At 46.4% G+C, this 23870-nt stretch overlaps 1 protein-coding gene across 4 annotated transcripts; it reads left to right on the top strand.

Moving 5' to 3' along the window:
* The first annotated feature begins 729 nt into the window (after positions 1 to 729).
* On the top strand, positions 730 to 23276 carry CAPG (capping actin protein, gelsolin like). 4 transcript variants are annotated; one of them, XM_077305627.1, is made up of 10 exons: positions 730 to 971; positions 13775 to 13808; positions 15534 to 15706; positions 16768 to 16922; positions 18398 to 18565; positions 19109 to 19258; positions 20000 to 20089; positions 20901 to 21033; positions 22329 to 22417; positions 22635 to 23276. In XM_077305627.1, exons 2-10 carry the CDS (start codon positions 13786 to 13788, stop codon positions 22698 to 22700), a joined length of 1047 nt encoding a protein of 348 aa, XP_077161742.1. In that variant the 5' UTR covers positions 730 to 971; positions 13775 to 13785; the 3' UTR covers positions 22701 to 23276. The 4 variants fall into 4 exon arrangements, with proteins under 4 accessions (XP_077161742.1, XP_077161743.1, XP_077161741.1 ...); XM_077305628.1 differs by lacking the exon at positions 730 to 971 and adding an exon at positions 9192 to 9390; XM_077305626.1 differs by lacking the exon at positions 730 to 971 and adding an exon at positions 10198 to 10398.
* Positions 23277 to 23870: the final 594 nt, after the last annotated feature.

Raw genomic sequence — 23870 nt, 5'->3', positions numbered from 1 at the left:
AATGTTAAAAGTTGCCTCTCCCTCGAGGCTAGGAATGCCAACCTCTCCAGGTAGCACAGAGATATCTTACATAATAACATGAAATAAGGCTGCCAACTCCAGGTTGGGGAATTCCTGGAGATTTGGGGTAGAATGCCATGGAGTCCACCCTCCAAAGCAGACATTTTATTTTTTGTATTTTATAAATAATTTAAAAAAATATTTTTTAAAATTTTATAAAATAAATATAAAATTAAAAAATAAATATATTTATATGCTGCCTCTCCCGGTATGTACCTGTTCAAGGTCTACTGCACCATTATAATCAATACATGAAATATTAAAATTTTTAATTTGGATGAGATAATTATACATGAAAAATGTAAAAACAAAAATACGTCGTCTTGCCTCAGCTAAAAATCATTTGTTTCTGTATCGCCCCCCCCTCTCCAGGGTGGGGGGTTAAGTCTTGGGGAGGGCCCATTTGGTGGTGTCACTTGTCGTTTACTGGTCTCAACCGAAAACCTGGCAGAAGAGCTCTGTTTTGCAGGCCCTTTGGAACTGAGGAAGTTCCGGAAGGACCTGTAGCTCTTCCGGATGCTCATTCCTCCAGATTTCTCTAGGGGAACTGATCTCTGCAGTCTGGAGAGCAGCTGGAATCGCAGGAGGACTATAGAGCAGCAAGGTGGCCAGCTGCTCCTTTCAGAGATAGAGAACATCTCCTCAGGAAATGACAAGGAGGAAGCAAACAGTCACAGCCATGCCGGATTTTGCTGTGGCAGAACCGGAGAACACAGAAACAAGCGCAGTTCCTTGCAATGGGATTTCTGTCAACTTCTGCTTCCCTGAGGCACTTGGTGCTCCCAGTGACCAGATGGTCCAGATTTAAAGAAAAAACATTTCCATTGCTTTCAGCAAACAGATAGAAGGTTGGTTGCTCCATCTTCCTGCTACTGGCTCTTCTCCACATGCTCTGGCCACAGCTCTTCGAGGTAAGCTTGCACGTGAGAAGGAAGAATTTAAAGCAGATTAGTAATCCCAGCCAGCTCCAGTGTGAATGATTAGTTAATCTTCTGTTCTTGTAATTCACGGAGCAAAAGGCCCTTCCTTATTTCATGCTTTCTGGATATTTACTCAAAAGAAAGGGTAAATAGTTTAGCTTCATTGGAAGTCAGGCAAGATATGCCTCACAGCTAGGGTTGCCAACTTCAGGGTGGTGACTGGAGATCACCAGGGATTACAATGGATCTCATGGAGAAACTGGCTGCTTTGGGAGGTGGGCTTTATGGCCTTATACCCCACTGAAATCCCTCTCCTCCCCAAACCCTGACCCCCAAAATCTCCAGGTATTTCCAAACCTGGACCTAGCAACCTTATACCTATCCCTCAGCCTCTAATCGTAATCCACTTCCCCTATTGGGTCTTATTATGGGGGGTTGGATAGTTGATTTATAACGCCGTGTTTCTTACTTATACGTTTAATGTTTTATGTCCTGTCTTAAATTTAATGGGGTTTTATTGGGGTTTTTATTCAGGTTTTATTAACAGACTGTTGTATTCCGCCATGAGCTGATCTCGAGAGTGGTGGGGAATAATAATAATAATAATAATCATAGAATCATAGAATCATAGAGTTGGAAGGGGCCATACAGGCCATCTAGTCCAACCCCCTGCTCAACGCAGGATCAGCCCTAAGCATCCTAAAGCATCCAAGAAAAGTGTGTATCCCACCTTTGCTTGAAGACTGCCAGTGAGGGGGAGCTCACCACCTCCTTAGGCAGCCTATTCTACTGCTGGACTACTCTGACTGTGAAATATTTTTCCTGGTATCTAGCCTATATCGTTGTACTTGTAGTTTAAACCCATTACTGCGCGTCCTCTCCTCTACAGCCAACAGAAACAGCATCCTGCCCTCCTCCAAGTGACAACCTTTCAAATACTTAAAGAGGGCTATCATGTCCCCTCTCAACCTCCTTTTCTCCAGGCTGAACATTCCCAAGTCCCTCAACCTATCTTCATAGGGCTTGGTCCCTTGGCCCCAGATCATCCTCGTCGCTCTCCTCTGTACCCTTTCAATTTCATCTACGTCCTTCTTGATTAATAATAATAATAATAATTTCATCTCCCATTCCGTCATAAGGCTTCCCCTCTCCTTTTCATATATAAACTAATATTTTCCTACTTACTTGGGCACACTCCCTCAAACGTGCTGATCCTTGTCCACAGGTAGGAATTTCTCAGTGCCCTCTTGAATGCGGAAATTTCTATTACAGGAAACAAACAGGGAACATTTTAGGATTTGTGGGGAGGGGGGAGAAATAAAACACTTGCAAATTTCCCCCTAACTGAAATCTCCTCCTTTGAGATACTGACAAGAAGCACAGTTTCCTCATCTCTTTTGCTCTCAACATTCCGGCCCTCCTAGAGGACAGCAGAAATAAATAAATAAATAAATAAATAAATAAATAAATAAATAAATAAATAAATAAATAAATAAATAAATAAATAAATAAATGTTCACTCCTCATCAGTCCCTGGTGGCATGAGAAGAACTTAAGAAAGTACTTTTGGGCATACCTGGAAAACATGCAGAAAGGCTCGCTCTTACTCGAGCTGCCTGCTTTACGATAGGAACAGTGAATTTAAAGAATGGAGGTTGTCCAACAGACGCATCATTTGCAAAGGATTTGACTTTGTTTAATTAGGGTTGCCTTTTGTAGCCTGGGAAAGTTCAGCAGATTTGGGGGCATGGTCTGGTAGGGCAGCATTGGTGTAAAGTCTGCTTTATAAGGCTGCCATTTTCTTCGCATCTCTGTCATCAGGCAATCAGCTGCAATTCTGGGAGAACTTCAGGCCCCATCTGGGGGTTGATAACTCTAAATTCTGTATTGTCCTAAAAAAAAAAAAGAAAAGCCTCAGGCCTGTGGCGTCGTTCCGTGATGACAGAGATAAGACTTGCTCCAAGCAAGATTTGAACCCTAGACACGTTGAGTCACTCTGCCTGCAAACATGCTGCTAGAAGCATGTGATGATGAGCCATTTGAGCCTGCGGCCTCTTGGAGCAGCCAAGCTCCCTGTCCTGCACATCTGATCTCCACCCTGTCTAGTGTCCTGCTTTGCTTTCATCCTCCTCTTCCTCCACTCCTGGTTCTAATCAGAGCTGACTGCAGGTTTGCTGGAGCCACACAAAAGGTTCCAGGGGTCCCTCCCCTCCTTTCAAGAGGCCGCGTCACACGTGAAGTGGGGAAGGAAGCAGTTCTGAGCAATGTGGATGTGCCTGTTTTGCTCTGTGATGGCAGAAGACCCAGATGGGGTTCATTGCAAGATTGAGGGTGGATGTGCTTCACCACTCGGGGTGACCTAAGGTGAGTCACGGATGGTGAGGACCAGGCTGCCCCTGACCAGATCCCTTGCCATCTCATTTCCTGTCCTTCTTTGTCTCAAGAGCTTCCCCCAGATGTTCCTCCCAGCCCACACGTGGGCCATGAGAACCAAGCCCCCTCCTAGCTTTTGTAGCTTCTCTCTGCTCCCATCTGATTCCCATTAGTTTGCCATATGTCACTCCTTAGGGAACCAGTACAGAGGCAGGGGCCTTGACAAACTCATTTTCTGCTTCTCAGCCTGTGAGGCACTTATCTGCCTTCCCAGATGAGAGCAGCTAGTAATAATTGCAGCTCAATAGAACCTCCATGTACAGAGGCAGTTATCTCTCTGGTTTCAGTTTTCTTGATCCAACAACAGTGGGCAGGAAGTCTAGGGATGTGCAAATGATTTTCTTGAAATCATTTGTCTTTTGTCTTGAAAATATTGTTCATTCTCCCCCCCCCCCCCATGGGAATCACGTTTCCAGCTGCAAAGGTTTTTTAAACATTGCATACAATTTGGATGAACATTTTGAGGACTGCACAGTTCACCCAGGGTGTCCTCCCTGCCAAAAAGCAGACAAATAAGTAAAGGGTCCCCACTTCAGAGGCAAAAAGTAGAACATGTTTTCCATCCAAAATGCCTTTGATTTCCGTCCGATTTGGAGAACATTCTCCGGGATTATTCCTCTCACCCAAGGCAAAATCCCTGCCAAATTTGAGAGAGGTAGGAGAACGAGTCCCAGTTTTATAGTACACTGGAATTTTTGCTTAGCAGAAGAAGGCTTCTGGCACCCCAAGAAAGCAAGCAGTGCTCAGCTGCAGGCACAAGGCCGTGTTCAGCACCCAAGGCTGGCAGGAAGCTAGACCGAATGCATAGCAAGCAACCTGCACTGGGCACCCAAAGGAAGGCCGATAGCATTACCGATAGAACTACCAGAGGGCCGATAGAACTACCAGAGGGAGCCACTGGCCACTCCCAGAAGGCAGGCAAATATTTTCTCTTCTGCTGGCAGCGTCTCTCCAGGTTCTCAGATCTCTCACATAACCCAGCATCTGATCCTTTAAAGGGGGTTGAACCAGGAATCTTCTGCATGCAAACAGGAACGGATAGGCTATTAAGGCCACGGGGAAGAGTCCTGGTGGGCCAACCATCTGGAGTCACCTGAACCCCGGGCCCCCACCACAGTGCCCCCACACTCCTGCCAGGGCCATTGCAGTCCAAAAAGGAGTAGATGCAAGCCAGAGGCATGGGGACGGAGGGCTTGTAGCAATGAAGAGTACCTTCTCCTGGACTTACTATAGCTAGGGATATGCCCACCTCACTGTGGCAAGGGATACTTTGGCCAAGCACTTTTTTGCTCGGTGCTGGCTGCGTGGGGGTTCTGGGGCAGGCTGGGGGAGGGGCCCTTTCCCACGGCTGTCCCTTCCCATCCAGCCCTGCATGCAAAGCAGGTGTTCTAGCCCTGAGCCACGGCACGTCACCTATAGCAGTTCGCATTTGCCACCCCAAGGAGGGAAGACAGAGAGGCACAGTGTGGGAGAGAAGCCCACCTAACCCTCTGCTGTTGGGAAGGTTGTCTGTGGGGATTGTGAATGGCAGGTTCCGCACAGTGGCTGACCTCCCGTGATGTTCATGGCAACCCTGTTATAAGCAGATGAGTCCATTGGGCGTAATTCTGCTGATTCTCCAAGAGCGCTTCTAGAAGAGTCTGTCGTCCAGGACCCAGGGACTGAATCCTGAAAAATATTTAGGATGACATTAGAATTTGCATGCTTTTTTAGCCAGTATGGTGTAGTGGTTAAGAGTGGTGGACTTTAATCTGGAGAACTGGGTTTGATTCCCTCACTCCTCCTCCATGCAGCCTGCTGGGTGCTCTTGGGCTAGTCACAGATCTCTTAGGGCTGTTCTCACAGAGCAGTTCTCTCAGCCCCACCTACTTCACAAGGGTGTGTGTTGTGGGGAAAGGAAGAGAAAGGTGATTAAAAACTGCTTTGGGATTCTTTTGGGTAGCGAAAAGCAGGGTCTAAAAAGAGCAGGTCTTTTTCATTCAAATGACATTGAAACTATTACATTGGGGGAAGATGCATGAAAAATGTACTCTCTACAACATGAAAGTCTGCATGTTCTTAAAGCTGACAAGTTTGCTCAATAGAAGTCACTGCCAGACCCAATTTTATACGCAATGTGCTCAACAGACAGAAGTGTTTCATCCAGCCAGTATGGGGGAGAGAGCTGGGAACAGCTTCAATTCAGGGAAATGTGTGTGAGTCAGAAGACGCCTCTCGCAGCAGTAGGGAAAGCATGTCTGACTCCTCACCCTCCATTTCTGAGGTCTTGGATTTTAAGATGTGGGATTGGCCCCAAACAAAGACTAGCAGGAGGTTTAGAACAAGAACTCGGCAAACAGCGCCTGGAAGAAGGAGCTGCTTGCTGGATCCTTCTCTTTTGTGCTATATGGCTCCAGAATTTGGAGGTCCTTTGGACAGAGCTCCTTCATTAGACCTTACTAACTTGGGAGAGATAGGTCATGTGCTTTCTGGCCTCCCAGGATGTCACATACAAAACAAGAATGTTTCGTTGATGGGCCTTTTGTGGATCTTGGGGTCCTGGAAGATACTATCACCATGTCCCACCCCATCCTGCATAGCTGGCCACACCCTTGTGTCATGGTCTAGACTAGAGCAGACCTGGTTTCTTCCTTCTGAGCCTATGGGGTCCACCTACCTTCTCAAATGGCCTGGCTCTTTTCTGTTCCCCTAGGAGGCCCCAATCCCTCACTTGGCATTAGTGCCATCCAGCCCCAAACCAGATTTTCCCACAACCCCTCACAAGATGGGTTTGATGGTTACACGAGAGGAACCATGGAGCTGGGCATGGAAGCAGGTTTGAGAGGAAAGAGACCGAAGTGGGGGACATAGGAAGGCCAGCCTCCAGAGGGGAACTGAGGATCCCCCCAAATTACTGCTCTTCTCCAGACTATAGAAACCAGTACCCTGGGAGGGTACGATGCCACAGAATCCTCCTCCAAAGCATGTTCCTTTTAAAATTGCTTGTCTGTGTCCTGAACAGCCCATCTCTTTAAAGACACAGGTTTATGACTACACATGTTCACAGAACCTCATAGGATACAGCTCCTGGTGTTGTGCAGAAGTACAATGATTAGAATGGCAAAGATATCAAGCCCTACCTCACAGGTTTCAGATTTTGAATACTGGGGGGGACCAGCAGCTTTAGTTGCTGGCCCCAGAAGGTAGAATAGACATTGTTTGAAGCCCAAGTTTATGAAACTTCACAAATACAGGCCTGAGGTCATGGCTCAATGGTGGAGCACCTGTTGACTGTCAAAAGCTTAAAAACCCTGAAACTCCTGCTGGTTTCTTAAGGTGCAACTGAACTCAAATGTAGCTGTTCTACGGCAATCCCACAAGGCTACCCTCTGAATACTGGTCTTGATAGACCAAGGGCCTGGCCTATTAGAAAGCCGTTTCATGTATGCCATATTGATAAGAGAGCATCTTCCACCGGAGGACAGGCCTGTGGACCTGCCTTGTCTCTTCTTCTTAGTAAAAGAGTGACACCTTGTGGTCATGGGATAGTAGCACAGCCACTACACCATTCTAAAAGATCAGCAAACTGGCTTGATTCTCCTAAACATTGGGGCAAGCGGGTTTTATTTCTGACATGCAAACATGTCTGGGTAAGCCCCCTGTCCTCGCCATACTTTGCTAAATGTGCACCAGAAATATTATTAGAAAGGAGGTTTTCTGGCAAACTCTCCTTTATGCAAAGGGGGAGGGGGGAGGGGTTTCCTGGGGTCCTAGCATGCTGAGCTTGCTGAAAGTCAAGGCAGGGATGTAAATTTGAGCTGGGCTTGCTGGCACTGGAGGTGATAGGAGGGGGGTGGTGCTCAGTGGGGGGGGGTTCATGGGGAGCAGCAGCGATTATGGTGGGGAGCTGAGATGGGATCCTCCATAGGAGTGAGGTTGCCAGCTCTGGTTTGGGAAAGATCTGGAGACTTTGGGGGTGGAGTCAGGAGTGGGTAGGATTTGGGACAGGGCGGGACTTCAGCAGAGTATGCTGTATGGAGTCCACCCTCCAAAGCAGCCCTTTTGTCCAGGAGAACTGATCTCTTCAGTCTGGAAATGACCTGTAGTTCTGGGGGATCCCCAAGTCCCACCTGGGAACTGGCAATCCCTACGCATGAGTATTGTGGCTTCCCACTGGTAACAATCTCTTGTCATAATTTACTAGTTCCTCTGGATTCCCAGCTTTCATTTCTAAAAAAAAAAGGCAATCTCTTGACCTTGTCCATTGTGAAGTTATAAAGAGGAGCGGGGGTGTGCATGGGGAAGGGTAGCTGGTGAAGAGAATTATGCTCAGAACACACATATAGAAACTGCATTGTCAGAGCGAATGCCTATGCATTTGTAGCAGCACTGAAAGGGAAATGGAGAATCCTGGCTGTGCAGATGCAGCCGTAGTGCTGTCAGGAGAAAATGCTGGGACACTCCAGAGCAGTCATGCCGGATTGTTCATGTTCAACAGTTAATTCTGCTACTGCATCTCTCACTCCACGCAGGAGAAAGAACAAGGTGCACGTGCCCACGTGCAAAATACAGTGGGCATGTGAGGATCTGATGAATGCCTGTGTTTATGACTAAGCCTGTGGTTTCCTTGCCATAAGGATGTTCATAGATATGTCTCCAGGGACATATCTGTTCCCTGATATCATTGCAGTCAAAGATATCAGTATCTGGCCTCTTGCTGCTCTGAACAGCACAAACACATAGCTAAGTAGGTATCAATTAGCGGCTATCAGAGTTCATAGAAATTAGCTAATGTAACACGGGGCTGCCAGAACCCGAACTCAGTGCTTTGTTTCTCAAAATTTCCATCATGCTTCTGTCCAGTCCCTCCAAGTTTCCAACTGTCAAAGGGCAGAAGGAGAAGGAAAACTATAGAAAAAGCCAAAGAAACCTCGGTTCAAATCAGCCGTGGTGGTTCAGCCACTCTCAGTCTAGCCTGCATTACTGGGTTGTTGTGTGGGTAAAAGGTAGAAAGACAGAACACTGCATGTCCCCTAGAACTCCTTGTAGGAAAGATGTGACAATCCACACCACACCCAACACACTGCAGGGGGGGGGGAAGGTCAAATTGAATTTCGCCAGAGGCAGCTCTGAATGCAGACGATGGCTGCTACGGTGATCCCAGAAAACAACAGATAGGTGGGAAAGGGGATCCGTTCTTATGAATTGATTTTGGTTACTGTTTGTTGACATGCAACCTGTGAACAGAAACTACTGGACAAGAAGCTTGTTCCATCAATTTGCATCAGCTAAGGAGAGAACATTTGTATGAGAAGGATCTGTCCATATTTTCTTGCTGAGAATATCACATGCTAGGCTTGCCAACTCTGGATTGGGAAATTCCTGGGGATTTGGAACAAGGAGGTTCGGGGAGAGGACGAACTTCAGCAGGGTTCAGTGTCATAGATCCGAAAGCTAGTATTTTATCCAGGGGCACTATAGTCTGGAGATTTGCTGTAATTTAGGGAGAACTCCAGGTTCCACCTGAAGGTTGGCAACTTGTGGCTTGTGTGAAGAAATGCATTTTTTCCTTTGGAGGTTTAAACTGAGCAATACTTTCACTTTGAGTTTTAACACACACCCCTCTCTGGGAAGAGAACAGGCAGCAAGGAGGAAAGTCAGCTTAATTGCTTACTTCAGCTGCTAATAGTCTAGACAATGGGATGGTCAAGCTCCTCCCCCTCCCCTCCCCCCAGCCAAACAGGGATCAGAGATTTGGACTAACTGAATACTAGAGAGGCTTCATGAAGGAAACTTCTGGAGAATTCAGGAAAAACCTCTGTGACCTGGTATGATCTGGTCAGTAGGTAGGGAAAAGAGAGGTGATAAAACTCAGTGGGGCAAGGAGGAAGCTCTCTTTTGTGCTGAGTCCATCAGAGCAAACAGAACTCTCAACTGAGGCCTGGAGGAGGCAGCCATTAGCCATGCTTTGGGCTGGACCACTGAAGGAAGCTGCAAGGTAATGGAAACTCGATAGAGGTCTGCAACTTCCTACACTAGGGAGCCTGTCTTATATTTTAACATCTCACAGGGCGTGTATAGAGAATCCCTTGCTCAATCAAGTGCTGTGCTAAAAGTATGCTTGTGAACATTTTAAATAAATAATTTATAACTTTTGAAGCACACACTATTTTAAAAGGAACGTTGGGGGAAGGCCAGCAGTTGGCAGGTGGCTAGTCCTCCGGGGCCGCACAAAGCAATATACTGCCCCTGTGGTGACCAGGTAGTGGGCAGTGGGAGAGACAGAATCAAGGCCTCAGAACTGGAGAGGGAAGCTCTGACCCTCCCAGCAGGCAATTCCTTACAAAGGTCAGGTGGTGATGGTGGGTAACACAAGAGAGAAAGCAAAGCCTCTCCGGGTGTTTGGAAACTTGTAGGGCCGGGTGGAACAGGGTCTGGGGCTGGAGCAGGCCTATTCTGCTACAGCTTGTGAGAAAAGAGCACACCCAGGGCAGCAGTGCTCAAGTGGAAGAACTGTCATCTGAGCCTGCCACGCTTCTATCCCGAGACCCATTTGGCTTTGTGAGAGGAAAAGTCTCTCCTTTCCCTTCATAAAAATTGCAGGGTGTCTGTAACTTTTCTCATCCGGCGCCGTGCATAAGAGGCAGACCTGATTCTCCAGTTTAAAAAAGAAAACCAGTGCTCAGACTTGCAAGGATGCTCCATTTGGGGGCACCCGCAGCACATAACTGTTCCTTAGGGGCTCTACAGCCGGGGAGGGTCGGAGGGCCGGAGCCTTGAAAGCAGTGCGCAGCACACATGACCGGCAGGAGGCTGGTAAATCAGGAGTGAAGTGAGTCACTCCTCCTTACCGCTTGTGGCTCATTGTCCCCCCTTTGCAGCCACAAAGAAATGAAGCAATGCAAACCCTGAACAGAGAGGCTAGGAAGGGTGAGGGCTAACCCCGCCCAGGAAATCTAATTTTACATTCCTGTTGTGAAAAGTTTTGCTGTAGCAGAGTCTGCCGGTGAGTGACCCGCCTTGGTGAGTGATTCTCTCTGTCTGTCTGCGTAAGGCAGCCTTTTCTCCCTTGGAGGCTGTATCATAAAACCTGGGGGGATAAAACCCTGACTCTGTGTGTGTGATAGAAATCAAGGTGGCTAGTTGGTTGGATCCTTGTCTCCCAGATTTCCTAGAAGCTTAGCTCCTGTTGCTTCCTTGTTCTGGAACTGTTTCTCTCTTTCAGTGCAGTTTCCCAAGACATCTGCCCATAAGAGTAATATCCAAATTCTTATCCTGTGTCCCGGTTGCTGAGGGATATGCAGTAAAGGCGCCCCTAAATTGGTAGAATTGCAGCTTTCTGATTTCTGTGGTGGATAAAATAGTCATATTTGTGACACCTGAATGTAAAAATTAGGGGTTCCCTCCTCTTTTAAGGGATATAAACCTTTTAAGTTAAATTTCTTTAATGTTCTTATCTTCGCACAATATATAGTTCGCTTCTGCAGGACATGGTGTCGATCATTGGCTCAGATGTTTTAAAAAGAGGGCTAGACAAAGTCATGGAGGTTAGGTCTAACTGGCTATTTTGCTATGATGGCGAAAGGGAACCTCCTTGTTCAGAGGCAGTACACCTCTGAATTCCAGTTGCTGAGGTGGCAAAAAATAGGAAGGAGACTCTTGCCTTTATGTGATGGGCTTCCAGGAAGGATCTGGCTGGCTAGTATGGAAAGCCAAATGCTAAACTAGATGGACTTCTGATCTGACCCAGCAGGGCTCTTCTAATGTTCTTAACAGACGATGCAAGATGCCAGACCTCACTGAGGCAGTTTGCTTGTGGACTGCCCCCATGCAGATAAGGAACTTCCCCCCGCCCCACTTAATGCAAAACAAAACATCTAGTTTGATCAGATAAATGTTGGAGAATAGAACCGAGTGACCACCCATTCTTGAGCCAGAAGAGAAACCCCAAGTGGTACTCCTATGTGTCCCTGCAAATCTGTTTAAATATATGCCACACAAATGATATGGCCAGAGTAGAAGCTTAGAAGGTAATGCTCCTGAGCCAAGCAACAAAAGAAAAAATAGAAAAATAAAATACGATATTTTTAAAAAATCCCCCGCAGAACTCTAAAAAGCAGTCCAGCATCACGACAAATTCTACCAGTACAAACCTACGTAGAGTCACACCCTTCTAAGTCTTCCAGGGATTTAGAAGGGCGCAGTTCTGCTTAGCTTTGCACCTTTGATCTGCTTCCCGGAAAGAATCTTGTAGCACCTTGAAGTCTCCTGAATGCAAGTTTCTTAAGGTACTACAAGACTCTTCAAGAGCCAGTTTGGTGTAGTGGTTAGGAGTGCGGACTTCTAATCTGGAGAGCCGGGTTTGAATTTGAGCTCCCCCACATGCAACCACCTGGGTGACTTTGGGCTTGCCACAGCACTGAGAAAACTGCTCTGACCGGGCAGGAATATCAGGGCTCTCTCAGCCTCACCTACCCCACAGGGTGTCTGTTGTGGGGAGAGGAGAGGAAAGGGAAGGCGACAGTAAGCTGCTTTGAGACTCCATTGGGTAGACAAAAGCAGCATATAAAAACAAACTCTTACCCTGTTTGATATTCTTTCATCGCTTATGCATCTCGGATTGGAGATAAGCTCTGCATACAGGGGTAGTCAAATTGCAGCCCTCCAGATGTCCATGGACTACAATTCCCATGAGCCCCTGCCAGCGTTTGCTGGCAGGGGCTAATGGGAATTCTAGTCCATGGACATCTGGAGGGCCGCAGTTTGACTACCCCTGCCTAAGAGTGTCAAAAGTCTATCCACTTATCAGAGAAAGACGCGAGAAGGAGACAGAAAGAGCATTACTTCAATTAGGGGCTGCTATTCTGGCTATCGGTAGCTCTCCAAGAAAGCTGTGTTGTATTGACTGTCCGTAATTACTAGACACGATCCCTATTTTTTGTTTCCTGACCCTAGTAAATCCGTTCTGTTTCTTAATGTATCGCCATTGAAATCAAGAATCTGTAGAACTTGAGAGGTGAGTGCCTCTTGTCTCCTGGGAACATGCACATAAATGCAGGTGCTAAAATAATAAGAGAGCCTCTTGTGGCGCAGAGTGGTAAGGCAGCAGAGATGCAGTGTGAAGCTTTGCCCATGAGGCTGGGAGTTCGATCCCAGCAGCCGGCTCATGGTCGACTCAGCCTTCCATCCTTCCGAGGTCAGTAAAATAATTACCCAGCTTGCTGGGGGGTAAACGGTAATGACTGGGGAAGGCACTGGCAAACCACCCCGTATTGAGTCTGCCATGAAAACGCTGGAGGGCGTCACCCCAAGGGTCAGACATGACTCGGTGCTCGCACAGGGAATACCTTTTAAAATAATAAGACACTATGCAGAGTACAGACTTTGATTTCATGCATCACCTACTGCAGATGCCGAAGTATAATTGGGACCATGATAACATATTATAACAATTATGGTATGGTGTAGCTTCCCCCCCCCCCAAGAGATGTGTTAGCTTACAAATCATGGGCAGTCATTGAGGCCCAGTGGCTTGCTGCTGGAGAGTCAAACTAGGTTTGAGTTCAAATTTGGTGGAAAGAAAGAGGAAGGAAGCAGAGTGACATCGCTGTCATTTCAACACGTGGCGACTGGAAACCGTTTATTCATGTGACCGTAAAATCCACAAGTGCCCAGCCGTAGTTCCTCCCTCCCCCTTCTCCTTCAACAAGATGTTCCAAATTAGCAATCACCATAAAATCAGCAGTGGATCTTTCTGCCTTGAATTTGCTCCCTGGGCACCCAGGTCCAGGTTTGTGGTGTCATAGTCCTCCTGCACAATAAGGCAAGTGTGCTCCTCTTGGCATGTTGTTGAAGACTGAAGACCGACCTGGATTTAATGGGGGACACGGACTGAACGATAGGATGGGTTTTGCTTTTTGAAGAACTTCAAGCTTGTAATTTGTGCTGGATGTGGAATGGAGAGCCAGCACAGGGTCTGAGGAAGGGAAGGTGGTCTGAGTGGAGGGCGAAGGAAACGTAAATTTCCTACCAGCACTGCCTCTCTTGCAGGGAGGGGGAGCTGAGAAGGGGAGGTACCGTTTCATATACTTCCTACCAAATACTCTGCAACCAGTATTGCATTCAGTGTGTACACATGTCCTGGGAAACCATCAACTGCATGCATGTGGTAGTTGAGAGGCTGCTTGCATGTTGTTTTCTACATTGTTAGATCTGTGGCCCTGAATGCAAGCAGTCATTCAGAAGCTTTTCTGTTTCTTTGCAGTGCAATTTTGTGTGTACAAAGCAAGAGTTCAGGCATTCCTAGGGCGACTCACACAGGGAAGTGGCAGTTTTGTGTATACTAGTCAGTTTCATCACTAACGGAGGTCCTTTTCTTCCAGGTCCTGGAAACATGTACACAGCTATCCCCAAAAGGTAAGGCACTCATCCATCCAGAGAGATGGTGTGGTCAAGCTTTAAACAAATTGGACTAGGATCTGGGAGGCCTGTGTTCAAGTCCCCCAAGATGAAACTGAGTGATCTTTAGCTACTCACTCTCTTTCAGCCTGTGCTGCCCTACAGGATTGTTGTAAGGATGAAAGGCAGGAAGAGAGAAGAATGTATTAGAAGTGCTCTGAGTTCCTTGGAAGCAGGGTGGGATAAAAAGAAACCAGACAAAGCCAATCAAAGATCCAACTGCCATAGGGGTAGTCAACCTGTGGTCCTCCAGATGTTCATGGACTGCAATTCCCATGAGCCACTGCCAACAAATGCTGGCAGGGACTCATGGGAATTGTAGTCCATGAACATCTGGAGGGCCACAGGTTGACTACCCCTGGCTATTGAAGAGAATTGAGAAAGACTCTAGCTAATTATGTTTTAGGGGGGGTGTATATTCACACAGTTTTCTGATTTTTACCAGTTTGCTTATTGACTCAGAACATGGAATATGAATGGAATAAATAATTATAATTCCTATAACAAAAGTGTATCTTGTCTGCCTCAACCAACCACCGTTTCTTACTGGATTCATTCTGTGCTTTTTCTGTGTTGATACAGTCAAGATTCTGTGAAGGCTGTTAGCCGGAAGGTTAATTCCTGAGATAACAATGCATGCCTACATGAAGAATGCTTTCTGCAGATTGCCCAGTCACATCCTTCTGCTGTGTATCAGGATGGCTTTGTTTTTTTAATACATGTATACTCCGCAACTGTTAACCCTTATCCTTCTATAAGGTAGCTTCTGACAACTATAAAAGCAATAAAACACAACAATATTCATAACATACAAACAGTAAGCAATAAAAACTGAAAGCAATCAGGAAATTTAAAAAAAAACCCGTGAGCTACAATAAAATCCAGCAAGTCAATCAGCAAGAAGAATAGGAAAAAAGAGAAAGGAAAACCTCTCCAGAGAGGACAAAAAGGATCATTTTTAATTGGTGCAGGATAAGGTGCTGTTATGTGGCCGCTCACTTTACATTAGAGAGGGCTCCGTTTTTAAGATCTTTTTTCAGGCAAGAATACATGAAGGTGATTCTTTTCGTAACCTGGTGGCAAACTGTTGACATACTTGGAGGTACTTTGAGGTAGGCCCAGAAACAAATGGGTAATCAACACTGTCCTTCTAGACAGTGACTAGACATACTCTTTCTGTATGTAACTGTGAACTTGAATCACCAGAGATGATAACCATGGTATTATTTACATTATCACATATCACAAGATGGAAAAAGAGGCGGGTTGAAAGCGGATGATTTTTCCACTCTTAGCTCATTTTAGCCTCTGATTCATCCGCTGGATGAGTATAAAAAGTGAGGTTGAATTCAATAATCACTCTTGAACATCCAAAACACAACTGTAGCCTAATTTCATTGTATCAGATTGTATAAACAGTCTCTCATTCCCCCTCTGCCCTATGTTTCCTTTATGTTTCATCCTTTTTCTTAATAACAACTTTGTCTTTAGCAACTACTCCAGGGTTAGTCAAACTGCGGCCCTCCAGATGTCCATGGATGACAATTCCCATGAGCCCCTGCTAGCGTTCGCTGGCAGCTCATAGGAATTGTCGTCCACAGACATCTGGAGGGCCGCAGTTTCTTCACGCCCTATCACATTGTCCCCTTTCAATTCTCTACCTTCTCTTGTGTTGTCTGATAGCGGATCTCCGTTTGACCCTTCCGTCAAGCAACCAGGCCTCTACGTATGGCGGGTAGAGAGGATGAAGCCGGTGTCCGTCCCAGAAGAAATGAAAGGCATATTCTACTCTGGGGATTCCTACATCGTTCTTCACAATGGAACTGATGGACACTCCAGCGTGCACATCTGGATTGGTAAGCAACATCTGGTTGGGCCAAGATGAAACTTCCATGAATTAGCACCCATGGGGGGGCTGATTGGGTAGGGAAAGATCCTCTGCCCTTTACTACACTGTCTGCAGGCCAAGAGTGTCAAATGGAAAATGGGAGTTTTGAGCTCCAAAGAGCAGAATTGTTTCAGTCATTTGAAGTGTGAATCCGTGGCACGTATTAGTTGGAACATTGAGAATATATTCTCTCCCATACCCAAGACATTGACTCCAAATTAGGGCTATCACCCAGTCAAAATAATCTTGATGGTTAATTGATTAACCTTAATTAAACCTGTATATATCTGGATCAGACTACCTGGAAATTATTCTGATGATTTCAGTGTGGCTTATTCCCTATGAACTCTGGAGCGTGACAGCCAAACCAGCTTCTTAAGCCCCAGCAATGGTGGCATCGTATAAGAGAAATACAAACCTCCATAACTGCATCTACGGATAAAACAACTCATTAGCGGAAGATCCCTGATTATCTGCCCTAATATTCACTTTACACATTAAAGAAACAGCCACAGGCAGGCCCAGTTTGGCTAGCCTAGATATATGAGCACCTGTATTTCTCAGTGCAGGGAAAGGTGATTTTAAAGGGAGGAATGGCATGGAAAAACAGGTCCTTTCCCCACTGTTGTACTGATGATCAAATCCAGGGAGTTACACTCTTATGGCTGCTTTTTAGCATTATATATCTGATTGTGTCTCTCCCATAGAATCTTCAGTTTGACCCTAATTCTTGTACATTCTGCTTTCTACAGGACTGAGAGGAGAGAGCACAGGTGGCTATTGAAGGTGTGGGTGGAAGAGGGGGATATCTTTTCTAAAAAGTTGGTGTCTGACAAAGGGAGCTTCAACTCTCAAAAGCTAGTTTAAGGGGCTACTCGAATCTAAAAAGATGTTCAGTTCTTTGGGATCAGTTGTTAATGAGCTGCTAGCACTCTGGCAGTGGCCGGAAGCCTTATTTCCATCAGAGGTGGAATTGGAAGGTTTCCAGTCGGTATCCCTTTCTTCCCATCTTTCTCCACTGATGTCCAGGCCAGAACTCCTCCCGGGATGAGCAGGGGGCCTGTGCTCTGCTTTCCACCCACCTCAACTCCTTCCTGGTGGAAAAACCAATCCAGTTTCGGGAAGTGCAGGGTAACGAGTCAGATGTTTTCATGGAATATTTTCCCCATGGCATACAATACCAGGTAAGAGATCCAGAAACTTTTTCAACTGCCCTTCCAACTTTCTTTGCTCCATTCTCCTGAGAATGTTGTTATGACTTTTTTTACAGGAATACGGTAACCAGAGTGTTGGGCTAGGGCGGGGGAGAGTTGCCATGAAAGCCATTGGGCGACTTTGGCCACTTACTTCTACATGGAACCTACCTCCCAGGGTTGCTGTGAGAATAAAAAGGGGGAGGGAAGAATCATATCCTGAGCTGGAGGACGGGTAAGATTTAACAAAGCAATAGATGCTTTGTAATAACACAGCTTCGGCATCAGCAGATCAACTAAAATGGCTCCACTGTAAATTGAAGCCAGAGAAAGGAGTATACGGAATGTAACAAGTGAACAAATGAATCTGTGCAGGCTCAATAAACATTTTACTGAAAGAACCTCCTAACTGGAGAGTACCAAAATTCAACACAGTTTTCACAACACAATATTCAACAAACAGGTTCTGAAACCTCACAGTTGGATGAAATGAGATCGAATGTTCAGGAATGTTCAGTGGCCATTACTCATGAGGGTTGTAATCTCTTTTGGGGAGGAATTTAGATACATTAGTGATATCTGCATCTTCTCTGTTACTTTAGACTTTTTTTTGCGAATACTGTAATATTATCATTTTTCATTTTGGTGCCGATTGTATTATACACTGACGAAATATATGGAAACAAGGGCAACTCATAGGGACCTGTTTGTTGAATATTGTGTTGTGAAAATTGTGTAGGACTTTGGTACTCTCCAATTAGGAGGTTCTTTCAGTAAACTGTGTGTTGAGCCTGCACGGATTCATTTGTCCACTGAAAATTGGACTGTGGTCAGGCCAGGGATAGCAGTATGGAGGACAGGAGGAGCAGTATCAGAGGAATGAAGCCAAGAAGAACTGAGGAAAACAATGCTGGGGGAGAAGTTGGAGCAAGTGGTTCTTTATTTTTAAAAATATATTAGAAGAAGAAGAGTTGGTTCTTATATGCCACTTTTCCCTTTGAAGGAGGCTCAAAGCGGCTTACAGCACAATTTTCATCAGAGGTGGAAACTGTATATTAGGGAACAGACATCTCTGATATCCGTAAGAGATGCTTCTCTTCCAACAAGTCGAAGTCTTCTACATGCAAAACATGTGTTCTGCCCATGGAGCAACAGTTCTTGTACCATGTGTGTGTCATGTGCCATCAATTCACTTCCAACTTAGGGTGACCCTATGAATGAATGACCTCCAAAGTGTCCTGTCCTTAATAGCCTTGCTCAGGTCTTGCAGAATGAAGGCCAGTGATCTCCTCTATTGCATCAATCCATCTCATGTGGGGTCTTCCACTTTGGCTAATGCCTTCAATTTTTCCCAGTACTATTGTTTTTTCCAGGGAGTCTTGTATCTTAGGCAGCACCTTACCCATCCCTGACCTCTGACATCTTCTCTGCCCCTCATAAGACAGCTATTTGTTTATGTTTCACAGGAAGGAGGTGTGGAATCTGCCTTTCACAAAGCAAAGTTGAGTGAACCAGCTGGTCCCACCCATAAACTCTACCAAGTAAAAGGGAAAAAGAACATCCGAGCCACAGAGAGGGAACTGAGCTGGACAAGTTTCAACACTGGTGACTGCTTCATTGTGGATCTGGGAGATGTGAGTCTGGAAAGCAGAAGTGGTGGGGTGGAGGCAGGGACTGTGTGTGTCAGGCAGGAGGAGAGTATCTGGCTCAATGTTGTTATAGGTTGTGAAGAAATGCCTTTTTGGATGGAGGTTTGAAATGAGCAAAAATCTTCACGAGTTTTAGACATTTCCCCTCTTCCTTCTGGGGGAAAGCAAGGCAGCAGGGGGGATGTCAGTTCAGTTGTTTTCCAGGATTACTTCAGCCCACCTTCATACAAATGCTAATGGATCTAGAAATAGAGACAAAGGCTGGGTCCTGCTCCTCACCCCCCACCCCACCCCAAGCAACTTATGGTATCCCCAGAAAGGAGCTTTCAAGGTGAGTGAGAAGTAGTTTGCCATTGCCTTTCTCTGCAGAATCTTCGTTGGTCATCTCCTATCCAAGTACCTACCATAATTAGCTTTCAAGATCTGACGAGATTGGAGTGTACCATGCCACCTTCTCTCCTGAGTGAGTTGAAAGACTGGGACAAAAACAAAGGATTGTGATTTTAATCTTTCAACCTCTTCTTTCAGATTATTATTACTTGGTGTGGGGCAAAATCCAACATTCTGGAGCGCAACAAAGCTCGCGACTTGGCGACGGCAATCCGGGATAGTGAGCGGAAGGGGAAAGCCAAAGTGGAAATTGTGGCTGATGGCGAAGAGCCGATGGAGATGCTATCGGTAAGATCCTTGAAGGGGATCGAGAAACATCAGGGGAGCATGTGATCTTTCTCTGCATGGGTATTATTCAACACATGAAGCTGTTTTATGCTGATTGAGACTCCTGGTCCATTGAGGTCACTACTGTTTTTACCCTGACTGGCAACAACTAACATGAAGAGTCTTTTTCTAGTGTCTGCTGCCTGAGATCCTTTCACTGTAGATCCTGGGAACTGAACCTAGGACCTTCTATAGGCAAAACAGATGTTCTGCCATTGATCTACAAGCCCCTTCCAAACGTTCTTCTGGAACAAAAGGGATTCTGTGGTGTAAGATCTCCTTTGCCATGGTAGAGATATTCAAGCGTACATTTTAATTGGAAAAATGCTTATTGGGAAGTTCTAAAAAAGGGAAAGAAGAGGGATGCACATTTGTAAGCACCAATTCTTCACTAGGTTTACTGCAGTAAGTTTCATGGGTGAATGGGCCAACACAGCAATGATGCCGCAGATAAGAACTCATGTATCAGCTCAAGAGAATCAGCTCACACATTCATGAATACATGAAGCTACCTTCCACTGAATCGGACCATTGGTCTGTCAAGGCCAGCGCCATCTTCTCTGCTATGCAGGGAGGGGCAGCCTAAAAATGAATTTTAAATTGGGTTTACAAAGGTCCTGCAAGGTGTGGAGCTGAGTGAGGTCAGAGGGGAGTCTCTTATAGGGAAGTGCCAGCCTCCAGCATTTCTTGTTGTCCTTCTAGGTCCTGGGTCCCAAACCAATTCTAAAAGAGGGCAGCCCAGAGGAGGATGCCATGGCTGATCGGGCAAATGCCGCCACCGCACTCTACATGGTAAGAGCCACAGATAAAGAACGGACAAAAAATCTCTCTAGGGCAGCATCCTGTTTCTAAGAGGAGCTGGTGAGATGCTGGGCTTCAGGTAGCAACTCTGCATTATATCTCTGAGCAGCCAAGTTTCCTTTGAAAGATAATGTCTCTGAACAAGGAGATTCCATTTAGTACTCGTGGACTACAGTCGTTTCAAGTTGTCTAGACCAGAGACCATCACTTGCAGCATCAGCAAATCAGGTCACTTAATTACCTGTTATGCAAAGAAAACTCCTTTGTTAGCAACAAATGTATTGCCTGTCAAAACTACCCAGTGGCTTCGTGTTCTGAGAAAGTTGTGTGTGTGTAAGTGTCAGCTGACGTATGGTGATCCCATCAAGGGGCTTTCAAGGCATGTGGAGAAGCAGAGGTGGTTGGCCATTGCCTTCCTCTGCAGAGTGGTTCTTGGAGGTCTCCCTTCCCAAAAGTCACCCTGCTTAGCTTCCGAGGTCTGACTAGACCTGGTTATACCATACTGTCTTCCGTCCCTCTGAGAAAGTTGGAGGACTCATTCTACAGTGTCCATAACTATAAACAATTCTATCATATTCCCTCTTAGCTCTCTCTTCTTTCTAAGATAGAAAGCTCTCGACACCTCATAAGGAGGCCTTCTAAGCCCTCGATCACCTTAACTGATTTCATGTACCAGGACAAAAAGGGAGCAGGAGACGGAGCTGCTAAGGGGTGTGGATTGGCAGTCCACAGAATCTAGCTAGCATGGAGCTGGGAGAACCCTCGTGAAAGAATCTCTTCCTCTCCCCTTCTCAACTCTCAGGTCTCAAATATGACTGGGAAGATGAGGCTAACCAAGATTGCTGACTGCAGCCCATTCAGGCAAGATCAGCTTGACACACATGACTGCTTCATCCTGGACGATGGCCTGTGTGGCAAGATTTACATCTGGAAAGGTAAGTCTCCACCTGCCGATTCACAGGAGAATCTGTAGCACTGCCGTGGGAAGCGCCATTCAAGAGCCTGCCACAGACAGGCCCAGGCCCCCAAGGGAGGGGGTGGCAGGGGAAAGGGTGATGTTCGGGCTGGACAGAACGAGTCCCAGGCTGAAGAAGTTGGCCACCGCTGCTTCAGTTTACCCTCTCTCTCCTTGAAGCTTCTTGTCATAATCAGGGTAGTTGAAAAAGAATTTTTTAAAACCAGAAATGCCCATTCTAAAAATACTCCAAAAACGGTCACAACACACATTAATAGTGTAAAAATCTCAGACGGAGCAAAACACATTCCAGAGAGCCCATGCAGTGAGTGGCCTCATCCTGGCTATGCTTCTCAGATAAGCAGAGGGTAGGAAGGCAGTAGGAAGTCTTGTGGCGCAAGAGCCTCCTGTGGCACAGGGTGGTAAGGCATTAGAAATGCTGTCTGTCCATGAGGCTGGGAGTTCGATCCCAGCAGCTGGCTCAAGGTCGACTCAGCCTTCCATCCTTCTGAGGTCGGTAAAATGAGTACCCAGCTTGCTGGGGGGTAAACAGTAATGACTGGGGAAGGCACTGGCAAGGCCACCCCGTATTGAGTCTGCCATGAAAACGCTAGAGGGCGTCACCCCAAGGGTCAGACATGACCCGGTGCTTACACAGGGGATACCTTTACCTTTAGGAAGGCAAACTATGATCACTTCTCCTACTAGTAGTAGCCACCTCCTGCCAATATCATTTTCCCCTGCCAGCAGTCTGTTTCTAAGAACAAATGATCCGGAAGCTGACCCAGTTGCACCTGGGCTTAACAGCTTCGGAGTGGAAGTGGGGTTGACTCAGTTGAATGTTCCTCCCTGCAGAGAACCAAGTGCCAGAGAGATGGGTTCTGTCCCAATCTTCCCCCTGACATAATGGTTTTCCCTTTGCAGAGATTTATTCTTTTATAGAAGAGTGTTCACCATCTTGCCTTTCCTGCTTGACTCAGGTGAAATCAAAGCCAGTGCAGTGCAGCGATTGGACTATGACTTGGGAAAGCAGAGCCAGGTTCAAATCCAAACAAAGCCATATAAGCTTACAGTCAATCACTCTCTCAGCCTGACCTACCTCACAGGATGGTTGTGAGGATAAATTGAGAGAAGGATAAAACCACGCACACTGCTCTGAGCTCTTGGAAAAGAGGGGTGTACGGTGGGATAGGGTGGAACAGAAGTCCAAGTAAATAAAATAAAGGTCAGATCTCTCCCTGTGTCCGTTTTCTTAACCCTCCTTTCTTTGGACAGGCCACAGGGCGAATGAGCAGGAGCAGCAAGCAGCTCTGCAGGTATCGGAGGAGTTCATCTCCCATATGAATTACCCTGCAAACACCCAGGTAAGCAAGCAGAGGCCCTGCCTGCAGCCTGCCAACTTTCCAAATGACTCTGATAGTGGAACAGAATCTCTCCGTCTCGGGTGACCAAAGGGGATCAGGGAAGGCTGCAGCACTGCAGAAGACTGGCACAGCCGTGACTTTCCTCCCTCCAGTTCCATGGAGGCAGCATAGGTTTGCATTGGCATCTTCGTCTCACGTGCTTTTGTCCTGATTCCAGGTGGAAATTTTGCCCGAAGGACGTGAAAGTCCCCTCTTCAAACAATTCTTCATCCACTGGAAGTGAAACAGAGATTATCAATACGACATCTCAGCAACAGCACCTGTGCCTTGCCCTGCAGCAACCCTTGTTATGCCTTATAAAACTGGCACCACTGTGCCCTCTTCTCATAGCTTTCTCCAGACTGAAGTTACTTGCTCAGCTTCTTTGCATTGCAGGAAGAGAGCAACACAAGCCCTGCGCCTTCTCCAAGTGTGGGGTGCTGTGGGGGGGGGCGGCAGTCGGACAAGCTGGGCGAGTTCTTCGCTTCTTCCCCGCAGCCAAAAGGCTCCTGGAAACGGATCCCACATCTCCATTCTGTAGTATGCGGCTCTGGCCGTAGCATGTGGGTAAAGGCTGGCATTATAGGCAAAGGTTGGGAAGAGACTGTAACGTGGAAAGAGACAGGAAGACAGTCCAGAGAACATGACTCAGTCGGTATACCCAAGGAAGCATGCAAATAGTGGGGTGAGAGGAGCAGGACTGGGTTTAAATCCACTTTCAGCCATTAAGTTTACTGAGCGACCTACGGCCAATTGCCCTCTGCCTAACCTACCTCACAGGGCTGTTGTGAGGACAATATGAGGGGGGAAAACAGATGTATCACCCTGGCTGATTCTTTTTTTTTCTCATGGCCGTCAAGCTGACAGTGCGATTGTATGTCAATTTACTCTTGCAAGAGATTCCATATGGCAAAGAAATCCAGTTTTTCACCTTTGTTAATTGCGGTTTCCTCTTCCCACCAGATCCAGATTGTATTTTCCACCACTCACACTATTGTCATCATGATTTTCTAACCACCTGTTCTACTTGTTGGTGCACAACGTCTGGTGCTCCTCCAGAATGATGCAATACCTGAATCCTTGAAAAGGATAATTCCTGGAAGCTATTGGGCGTTCCCTTGCTTTCGTTTGCAATTTAAAAGACTCACTGGCTCCCCGGTGCTTGGGTAATAAGAACAGAACATTTCAGGAACTTTTCAAATGCAAATTGAGAGAAAAACCACTGGCTACTTGTATTGCAGTAATATAGTAACTGCATACAGCCCTGCCCTAGCATAGACAGCCCAGGCTAATCTGATCTCATCAGATCTCAGAAGTTAACAAGGGAGCAGCCCTGGTTAGAACTTAGATGGGAGACAACCAAGGAAACCCAGATTAACAATGCAGAGGCAAGCCACGGCAAACCATCTCTGAG

This window comes from Paroedura picta, chromosome 12, assembly GCF_049243985.1.
Source record: "Paroedura picta isolate Pp20150507F chromosome 12, Ppicta_v3.0, whole genome shotgun sequence".
NCBI classification, from domain to species: domain Eukaryota; kingdom Metazoa; phylum Chordata; class Lepidosauria; order Squamata; family Gekkonidae; genus Paroedura; species Paroedura picta.
Note: the sequence above shows the minus strand (reverse complement) of the source record. Positions and strands in the feature narration are given on the sequence as shown.